Source organism: Pan paniscus, chromosome 9 (genome assembly GCF_029289425.2).
Source record: "Pan paniscus chromosome 9, NHGRI_mPanPan1-v2.0_pri, whole genome shotgun sequence".
Classification (NCBI taxonomy): Eukaryota; Metazoa; Chordata; class Mammalia; order Primates; family Hominidae; genus Pan; species Pan paniscus.
Window position 1 is genome coordinate 4,208,467 of NC_073258.2, and position 9,828 is coordinate 4,218,294.

The 9,828-nt window shown below is 42.7% G+C and overlaps 1 protein-coding gene across 1 annotated transcript; it reads left to right on the forward strand.

Annotated features, from left to right (window-relative positions):
* The first annotated feature begins 5,866 nt into the window (after positions 1-5,866).
* LOC106635226 (large ribosomal subunit protein eL42-like) lies at positions 5,867-6,690 on the forward strand. The gene has a single exon (XM_014346661.4). It carries the CDS (start codon positions 6,204-6,206, stop codon positions 6,558-6,560), a length of 357 nt encoding a protein of 118 aa, XP_014202147.1. The 5' UTR covers positions 5,867-6,203; the 3' UTR covers positions 6,561-6,690.
* Positions 6,691-9,828: the final 3,138 nt, after the last annotated feature.

Below are 9,828 nucleotides of genomic sequence, written 5' to 3' on the forward strand. Positions count from 1 at the left end.
AATGACTGTGCTTTCTCTGGAGGCTCAGATGGAAAATCCATGTCCCTGCCCCTCCAGCTCCCAAGGCTGCCTGCATTCCTTGGCTGGCGGCCCACCTCCATCCTCAAAGCCAGCATTGGCCGGGCCGGTCCTTCCCACATCCCGGCACTCTGACCTCCTCTTCTGCCTCCTTCCATTTTTAAGCACCTTGTGATCACAGTGCTTATTCAGATCATCCAGGATAATCTCTCTATTTAAGGTCAGCTGCTTAGCAACCTTAATTCCCTCTGCAACCTTAATTCCCCTTCAGCATAAACCTAATATATTCCCAGCTTCCAGGGATTAGGGCATGAGCATCTTTTGGGGGACCATTGTTCTGCCTATCGCAATCAATACCTCCTTCATTATTATTGCAGAATAGTGTTCCATCACAGGCACAATCTGTTTCTCCATCTAACTGTTCATGGCATTTTGGGAGGATTCCAGTTTTTGGCGATTACAAGTGAAGCTGCTAGGAACACTCACATACAAGTCTGTGTTGACACCTGCTTTTGCTTCTCTTGTGTAAATATCTAGGAGTGGGTTTGCTGGGTTGCATGGAAGATATGTGGGCAATTTTTTTTTTTTTTTTTTGAGATGGAGTCTCATTCTGTCGCCCAGGCTAGAGTGCAATGGCACAATCTTGGCTCACTGCAACCTACGCCTCCTGGGTTCAAGCGATTCTCCTGCCTCAGCCTCCCAAGTAGCTGGGACTACAGGCGCCCACCACCATGCACGGCTAATTTTTGTATTTTAGTAGAGATGGGGTTTCTCCATGTTGGCCAGGCTGGTCTTGAACTCCTGACCTCACATGATCTGCCTGCCTTGGCCTCCCAAAGTGCTGGGATTACAGGTGTGAGCCACTGCGCCCAGTGCTAATTTTGTATTTTTAGTAGAGATGGGGTTTCACCATGTTGGCCAGGCTAGTCTTGAACTCCTGACCTCAGGTGATCTGCACGCCTTGGCCTCCCAAAGTGCTGGGATTACAGGCATGAGCAACCGCACCCAGCCTTTCCTTTTCTTTTTTTTCCTTTAACAGTGTTTGTTGTGTTTAATAAATCTTTGCTACACTCAAGATCAGTAAGATTTTCACCTATGTTTTCTGTTAGAAGTGTTATAGCTTTATCTCTTCCAATAAGGCCTATCATCCATTTTGAGTTAGTTTTTGTGTATCACGTGAGGTAAGGGTTGGAGTTCATTGTTATGACTATCCAGTTGTTCCAACATCATTTGTTGAAAAGCCTTTTCTTCATTTAATTGCCTTGGCAATTTGGTTGAATTCAGTTGTCCATACGCATGTGGATCTATTTCTGGGCACTCTATTCTGACCCGTTTATCTATTTGTGTGTCTTTATACCAGCACTGTACTGCCTTAACTATTATTATTATTATTATTTTTTGAGACAAAGTCTCCCTCTGTCACCCAGGCTGGAGTGCAGTGGCCCCATCTCGGCTCACTACAACCTCCGCCTCCCAGTTTCAAGTGATTCTCCTGCCTCAGCCTCCTGAGTAGCAGGGATTACAGGTGCATGCCACCACACCAGGCTAATTTTTGTATTTTTAGTAGAGACAGCGTTCCACTATGTTGGCCAGGCTTGTCTTGAGCTCCTGACCTCAGGTGATCCACCCACCCCAGCCTCCCAAAGTGCTGGGATTACAGGCGTGAGCCACCATGCCTGGCCTGATTTTAGTTATTTTAGATCCTTTGTATTTTGATACACATTTTAAAATCAGCTTGTCCATGCCTGGTGTGGTGGCTCACACCTGTAATCCCAGCACTTTGGGAGGCCGAGGCAGGCGGATCACGAGGTCAGGAGATCGAGACCATCTTTGCTAACACGGTGAAACCCCGTCTCTACTAAAAATACAAAAAATTAACATGATGAAACCCCTTCTCTACTAAAAATACAAAAAAAATTAGCCGGGCATAGTGGCAGGCGCCTGTAGTCCCAGCTACTCGAGAGGCTGAGGCAGGAGAATGGCGTGAACCTGGGAGGCAGAGCTTGCAGTGAGCCGAGATCGCACTACTGCACTCCAGCCTGGGCGACAGAGTGAGACTCAGTCTCAAAAAAAAAAGAAAAAAAAAAAAAAAAAAAAATCAGCTTGCCCATTTCTAAAAAAAAAAAAAAAAAATTGTCTTGAGATTTTCATTTGGATTGGGTTGATTCTATAGATCAATTTGGGAACAACTGACATGTTGACAATATTGATTCTATCCATGAACACTGTATATCTCTCTCCATTTGCTTAGTATTTTACTTTTGCTTAGTGTATTTAGAATGTCAGAGTACAAGTCTTGGACATGTTTGTCAAATTTATCCTGAAATATCTATTTTCAATTTTCTTCTAAATGGCCTTTTTAAACATCAATTTTGGGCTAGGCACAGTGGCTCATGCCTGTAATCCCCGCACTTTGGGAGGCCAAGGCAGGCAGAGCACCTGAGGTCAAGAGTTCAAGACCAGCCTGGCCAGTATGGTGAAACCCCTCCCTACTAAAAATACAAAAATTAGCTGGGTGTGGTAGTGCACACCCGTAATCCCAGCTACTAAGAAGGCTGAGGCAGGAGAATTGCTGGAGCCCGGGTGGTGGAGGTCGCAGCGAGCTGAGATTGTACCACTGCACTGCAGCCTGGGTGACATGGCAAGACTCCTTCTCAAAAAAAATAAAAAATATAAAATCAACTTCAAATGTTCGTCACTGTTATATAGAAATACAATTGATATTTGTCCATTGACCTATCCTACAACCCTGCTAAACTAATTTATCAGTTTTAGTAACTTTCTCATAGATTTTGTAGATTTTTCTTCAACAATGATCATGTCTTTGGAAAATAAAGACGTTTGTGTTTCCTTTTCAATCTGGATAATTTTTTTTTTCTTTGCACTGGCTAAACCCCAGTGAATGTTAAATGGAAGTCGTGAGAGCAGACATTCTTGTCTTGTTCCTGACCGTAGGAGAAGAACATTCCTTTTTCACCATTCAGGATGATGCTCGCTGTAGGTTTTTCTATAGTTTTATTTTTTAAAATCAGGTTGAGGACATTTCCTTTTCTTCTCTGTTTGCTGGGAGTTTTGATCAGGAATGGATACTGGATTTTGTGAAAAGCTTTTTCTGAACCTGTGGAGATGTTCACAGGCATTTTCTTTTTCAGTCTGTTAATATGGTGAATTAAATTCATTGAGGTTTTTTATTTCTTTTATTTCTATTTATTTATATATTTTTTGAGGCGGAGTCTCACTCTGTTGCCCAGGCTGGAGTGCGGTGGCGCAGTCTCGGCTCACTGCAAGCTCCACCTCCCGGGTTCACGCCATTCTCCTGCCTCAGCCTCCCGAGTAGCTGGGATCACAGGCGCCCGCCACCACACCCAGCTAATTTTTTGTATTTTTTTTCTTTTAGCAGAGACGGGGTTTCACTGTGTTAGCCAGGATGGTCTCGATCTCCTGACCTCGTGACCCACCCGCCTCGGCCTCCCAAAGTGCTGGGATTACAGGCGTGAGCCACCGCGCCCGGCCCTCGTTGAGTTTTAAAACATCATAAAATAACCTGGCATTCCCAGGATAAATCTCACTTGTCATGAGTATTATCCTTTTTATAGATTTTGGGGTTTGATTTGCTAAACATATGCCTATTTCCCATCTGTCGATCCTCTCTGGGGGTGGAGGACATCTGCTTGTACCTTTTGCACCGTCTTAAACGGATTTTTTTAAGTTACTGAATTTTAAGCGTTCTTCGTGTATTTTGGATTCAAGGTTGTTATCAGATGTGTGTTTGACCAAAATGTTCTCCCAGTCTGTGCCTTGTGACTCCATTCTCTCAGCAGTGTCTTTTACACCGCAGAAGTTTATAATTTTAATAAGCCCAACTTATCACATCTTTTTTCATGGGCCATATTTTTGGTCCTGTATGTAAAAAGTTCCTCATCAGCTGGGCATGGTGGTGCATGCCTGTGGTCCTAGCTGCTCGGGAGACTGAGGTGGGAGGATCACTTAAGCTCAGGAGGTTGAGGCTACAGTGAGCTACCATCACACCACTGCATTCCTGCCTGGGCAACAGGGCGAGACTGGATCTTAAAATGAAACGAAACAAAAAAGTCATCACCAAACCCAGAGTCAACCAAACTTTATCCGATGTTATCTTCTAGGAGCTTTATAGTTTTGCTTTGCTTTTAGGTCCATGATCCATTTTGAGTTAATTTTTGTGAAGGGCGGGAGGTCTATGCCTAGATTCTTTTTTCCCCTTCATATGTCCAGGTGTTCCAGCACCATTTGTTGAAATGACTTTCTTTTCTCCATCGAATTGCCTTTACTTCTGTGTCAAATATCAGTTGATTATTCTATTTCTATGAGCCTATTACCTCTGTGCTTTCTATTCTGCCTGTTGGTCTGTCTATTCTTTTGTCTTCGTTACTGCAGCTTTGTAGTACATCTTGAGGTGTAGGCTCAGTCCTCCAACTTTGTTCTTCTTCAATATTGTGTTGGATAGTCTGGATCTTTTGCCTTTTTATATAAACTTTAGGATCTGGCTGGGCACGGTAGCTCATTCCTGTAACCTCAGCACTTTCAGAGGCTGCGGTGGGAGAATTGCTTAAGGCCAGGAGTTTGAGACCAGCTGAGCAACATAGTAAGACCCTATCTCTACAAAAATTAAATTTAAAAAAAGGAAAAGGAAAAAACAGAATCTGTTTTTTTAATCACAAAATAACTTGCTGGGATTTTTATTGGGATGCATCAAATCTACAGATGAAGTTGGGAAGAATTGATGTACTGACGACATTAGGCTTCCTATTCATGAACATGAACTCTCTCTGTATTTATTTAGATCTCCTTTGATTTCTTTCCTCAGAGTTTTGCAGTTTTTCTCATATGGATCTTGTACTTTTTTTGTTAGATGTATACCTAAGTATTTCATCTTGAGGTGCTACTGAAGGTGGTAATGTGTTTGTAATTTTAAATTCCAATTGCTTATTGCTGTTTAATTTACTTTTTTTTTCTTTTTTTTTTTGGAGGTGGAGTCTCGCTCTGTTGCCCAAGCTGGAGTGCAGTGGCGTGATCTTGGCTCACTGCAACCTCTGCCTCCCAGGTTCAAGCGATTCTCCTGTCTCAGCCTCCCAAGTAGCTGGAATTACAGGTGTGTGCCACCACGCCTGGCTAATTTTTGTATTTTTAGTGGAGACAGGGTTTCACCATGTTGGTCAGGCTGGTCTCAAACTCCTGACCTCAGGTGATCCACCTGCCTCAGTCTCCCAAATTGCTGGGATTATAGGCATGAGCCACCATGTCCAGTCTGTTTCATTTACTTTTAATCTATTTGTGTCTTTATGTTTTAAGCAAGTTTCTTATAAGCAGCATATAGTTAGGTCATACTTTTCTTGCTTAAAATCTAATTTGACTATTTCTTTCTTTTAATCAGGGTTTTTAGACCATGAACCATTATTGATATGGTTGAATTGAAATATACCACCTTGTTTTAGTTTTCCATTTGCCCCATCTGTTCTTTGTTCTCTTCTGCCTTTTAAAAATATTCAGTATATTTTATGATTCCATTTTATTTTCTTTGATGGTTTCTTAGCTACACCTTTGCGTTTTGTTATTTTACTAGTTGACTCGGGGCTTATAGTATATATGTGTATTTACCTTATCACTCTCCACTTTCAAGTAATAGTATTCTACTTTATGTATTGCATAAGACCTTTACAACCGTGTACTTCTACCTGCCCCTCCCCAGACTCTGTGTTCTTGTTGCCATACATTTTACTTACTTCATATTATGAGCTTCAAATTATGACCAGGTGCAGTGGCTCACACCTGTAATACCAGCACTTTGGAAGGCCAAGGCGGGCGGATTACTTGAGGCCAGGAGTTCAAGACCAGCCTGACCAACATGGTGAAACCCCGTCTCTACTAAAAATACAAAAATTAGCTGGCCATGGGGGTGCCTGCCTGTAATCCCAGCTACTCGGGAGGCTGAGGCAGGAGAACCACCTGAACCTGGGAGGTGGAGGTTGCAGTGAGTGGAGATCGTGCCACCGCACTCCAGCCTGGGCAACAGAGTGAGACTCTGACTCAAAAAAAAAAAAAAAAAAAAAGCTTCAAATTACATTCTTATTATTTTGTTTTAAACAGTCAGTTATCTTTGAAAAAGATTGGAAAAATCTCTTTTCTGTGCTGATAGCGCTCACGAAAACATGGTGAAAGTCCCGAAAACCCGCCGGACATTCTGTAAGAAGTGTGACAAGCACCAACCTCACAAAGTGACACAGTACAAGAAGGCCAAGGACTCTCTGTACGCCCAGGGGAAGCGGTGTTATGACAGGAAGCAGAGTGGCCATGGTGGGCAGACTAAGCCGATTTTCCGGAAAAAGGCTAAAACTACAAAGAAGATTGTGCTGGGGCTTGAGTGCGTTCAGCCCAACTGCAGATCCAAGAGAATGCTGGCTCCCGAAAGATGCAAGCATTTTGAACTGGGAGGAGATAAGAAGAGAAAGGGCCAAATGATCCAGTTCCAAGTGCCATCTTTTATTATGAAGGCAATAAAATCCTGAGTTTATGTTCACTTCAAAAAAAAAAAGAAAAAAAGAAAAATCTACCATTTCTGGTATTTGTCTTTGCTTTGTATAGATCAACTTCCATCTAGTATAATTTTCCTTCTGCTTGAAGGATGTCCTTTAAGGATTTGTGTGTGTGTGTCTGCTGGTTATGAAACCTTTTAGCTGAAAAAAAAAAGATCTTTATTTTACTTTCATTTTTGAAGAATTTTTTTCTGGATATAAAAACTCAAGTTGACAGTTTTTAAATTTTCTTCCAGAACTTTAAAGCTGTTGCTTTACTGTATTCTAAATTGTGTTGTTTCTGGTGAGATGCCTGCTGTCATTCTCATTTGGTTTCTCTGTATGTGATGTATCCTTTTTCTACGGATGCTTCTTTCAAAATATTTCCTTTGGCACTGATTGCTGGGTTGAAGCAATTTAATCATGATGTGCCCGCCTGTCGTTTATTCATGTTTATTGTGCTTGGGGTTCATTGGAATTTTTGAATCTGTGAGTTTATAAATTTTATGAAGTTTGAAAACATTTCAGCTAGCATTTCTTCAAATAATTTCTGCACCCCTCCTTTGGGGACTTTCCATTACATGCATGTTAGCCTGCTTGGAGTGGTCCCATGGCTCACTGATGCTTTGTTCATTGGTATTTGATGGAGTTTTTCTTTTAGTCTTTTTTCTCTCTGTGTTTCTTTTTTTCTTTTTTTCTTTTTTTTTTGAGACGGGGTCTCGTTCTGTTGCCCAGGCTGGAGTGCAGTGGTGCGATCTTGGCTCATTGCAAGCTCTGCCTTCTGGGTTCAAGCCATTCTCCTGCCTCAGCCTCCCAAGTAGCTGGGACTACAGGCACCCGCCACCACGCCCAGCTAATTTTTGTATTTTTAGTAGAGACGGGATTTCACCGTATTAGCCAGGATGGTTTCGATCTTTTGACCTTGTGATCTGCCCACCTCGGCCTCCCAAAGTGCTGGTATTACAGGCATGAGCCACCATGCCCAGCTTTTTTTTTTTTTTTTTTTTTTTGAGACGGAGTCTTGCTCTGTCACCCAGGTTAGAGTACAATGGTACGATCTCAGCTCACTGCAACCTCCGCCTCCTGGGTTCAAGCGATTCTCCTGCCTCAGCCTCCCAAGTAGCTGGGATTACAGGCATGCACCACTACACCTGGCTAATTTTCTTTTTTGTATTTTTTTGGTAGAGATGGGGTTTCACCATATTGGCCATACTGATCTCGAACTCCTGACCTTGTGATGCACCCACCTCAGCCTCCCAAAGTGCTGGGATTACAGGCATGAGCCACTGCACCCGGCCTTTCTATCTGTGTCTCATTTGGATAGTTAGTTCTCCAATCGGCCATCAAATTCACCTAGTGTGATTTTTGTTGCAGACATTGTAGTTCTTATTTCTAGAAGTCCTTGGGTGTTTTAAGAATATTTTCCTTGTCTCTTTTTAACATCAGTATCCTTTCTTTTAACTTCTTGGACATTTAAAATACAATTATAATAACTGTTTTAATATCTTATCTACAAATTCTTTCATTTTATCATTTGTGAATCTGCTTCTATAGATTGATTTTTCTCCTCACGATGGATCATATTTTTGTGCTTTTTTGAATTCCTGTTTATTTCTGATTGGATGCCAGGCATTGTAACTTTTACCTTGCTGGGTGCTGGATACTGTTGTATTCATGTAACTATTCTTAACGTTTGTTCTGGGATGCAGTTATGTTTGGCCCTTCTAGGTATTACTTTTTTTTTCTTTTTTTCTATTTTTATTTTCTTTTTTCCCTCATCTTCTTTGTGATGGTATGGGTCTTACTTTTAAGCCTCGTCATGCAGAATAAAAGCAGCATCTAGTCTAGAGCTAATCTTTCTTCTATTAAGGCAAAACCTTTCTGCGTAGTCTGCTCAATACCTTATGAATTGTGCAGTGTTTCCCCTCTGGTGGTGAGTGAGCTCTGAAGATTGTTCCCGTGTCTCCTTTGGGAGGTTCCTTCCCAGTTTGGGGGGGTTTCCTCCAGTGCCTGCACTGATCACACCTGGAAGTTTGAAGGGAACTTCTCCAGGTCTCCGGGATTCTCAATCCCTGTGCTCTCCTCCTTGGTACCTTGCCCTGCCAACCCCAGGTGTCTTTTTTTCTTTTTTTTTTTTTGAGACCGAGTCTCAGGTCCAGGCTGGAGTGCAGTGGTGTGACCTTGGTTCACTGTGATTCTCCTCAAGTTCAAGCGATTCTCCCACCTTAGGCTCCAGAGTAGCTGGGATTACAGGTGCGTGCCACCACGCCTGGCTAATTTTTGTATTTTTAGTAGAGACAGGGTTTCACCATGTTGGCCAGGCTGGTCTCTAACTCCTGAGCTCAGGTGATCTACCTGCTCCAACTGTAATCGTCACTTGATTCGCTCCCCTCTCTCGAGGACCCCTACCCTGCACGCTCCCCTCTCTCACTACCCTGCACCATTGGATGTCCCATGTCTGGAGAACACTTTTTTCCCCATGTATTTTTTTTAAACTTCTGTTTCTTTGTTTGCTTGCGTTAGGGTGGGGGTAAATATGGCCCCTTCTTTATTTTTATTTTTATATTTATTTATTTATTTTTGAGACGGAGTCTCGCTCTGTCACCCAGGCTGGAGCGCAGTGGCGCGATCTCGGCTCACTGCAAACTCTGCTTCCTGGGTTCATGCCATTCTCCTGCCTCAGCCTCCCCAGTAGCTGGGACTACAGGCACCCGCCACTGCGCCCAGCTAATTTTTTTGTATTTTTAGTAGAGACGGGGTTTCACCGTGTTAGCCAGGATGGTCTCGATCTCCTGACCTCGTGATCCGAAATACGGCCCCTTCTACTTCACCTTGGCAGGAACCAGTCATTTTCTAGATAGTTATAATTTGAAAATGAGATGGTTTTGTTTCTCGTCCCAATTTTTTGTTTCCTTAGAAGGTTTTCAAGTTTAGGTTCTGACTCTCTCAGGAACAGGGAAAGCCAGACTTTGCTTGGTTGAATCTGAATCTAACTGAGATTTACAGTGAAAGAACTCAGAGAGACGAGTTTTTGTAGATTAGGTACAAAGGAAAATGCTTCCAGCAGGTAGACAACATGTTCCTTTTTTTTTTTTTTTTTTGATGGAATCTCACTCTGTCACCAGGCTGGAGTGCAGTAGTGCGATCTCGGTTCACTGCAACCTCCATCTCCTGGGTTCAAGCGATTCTCCTGTCTCAGCCTCCCAAGTAGCTGGGATTACAGGCGCACACCACCATGCCCGGCTAATTTTGTATTTTTAGC

Bases quoted from the DNA above. Each gene is read 5' to 3' on its own strand.
- LOC106635226 (XM_014346661.4), top strand. From the start codon at position 6,204: ATGGTGAAAGTCCCGAAAACCCGCCGGACATTCTGTAAGAAGTGTGAC.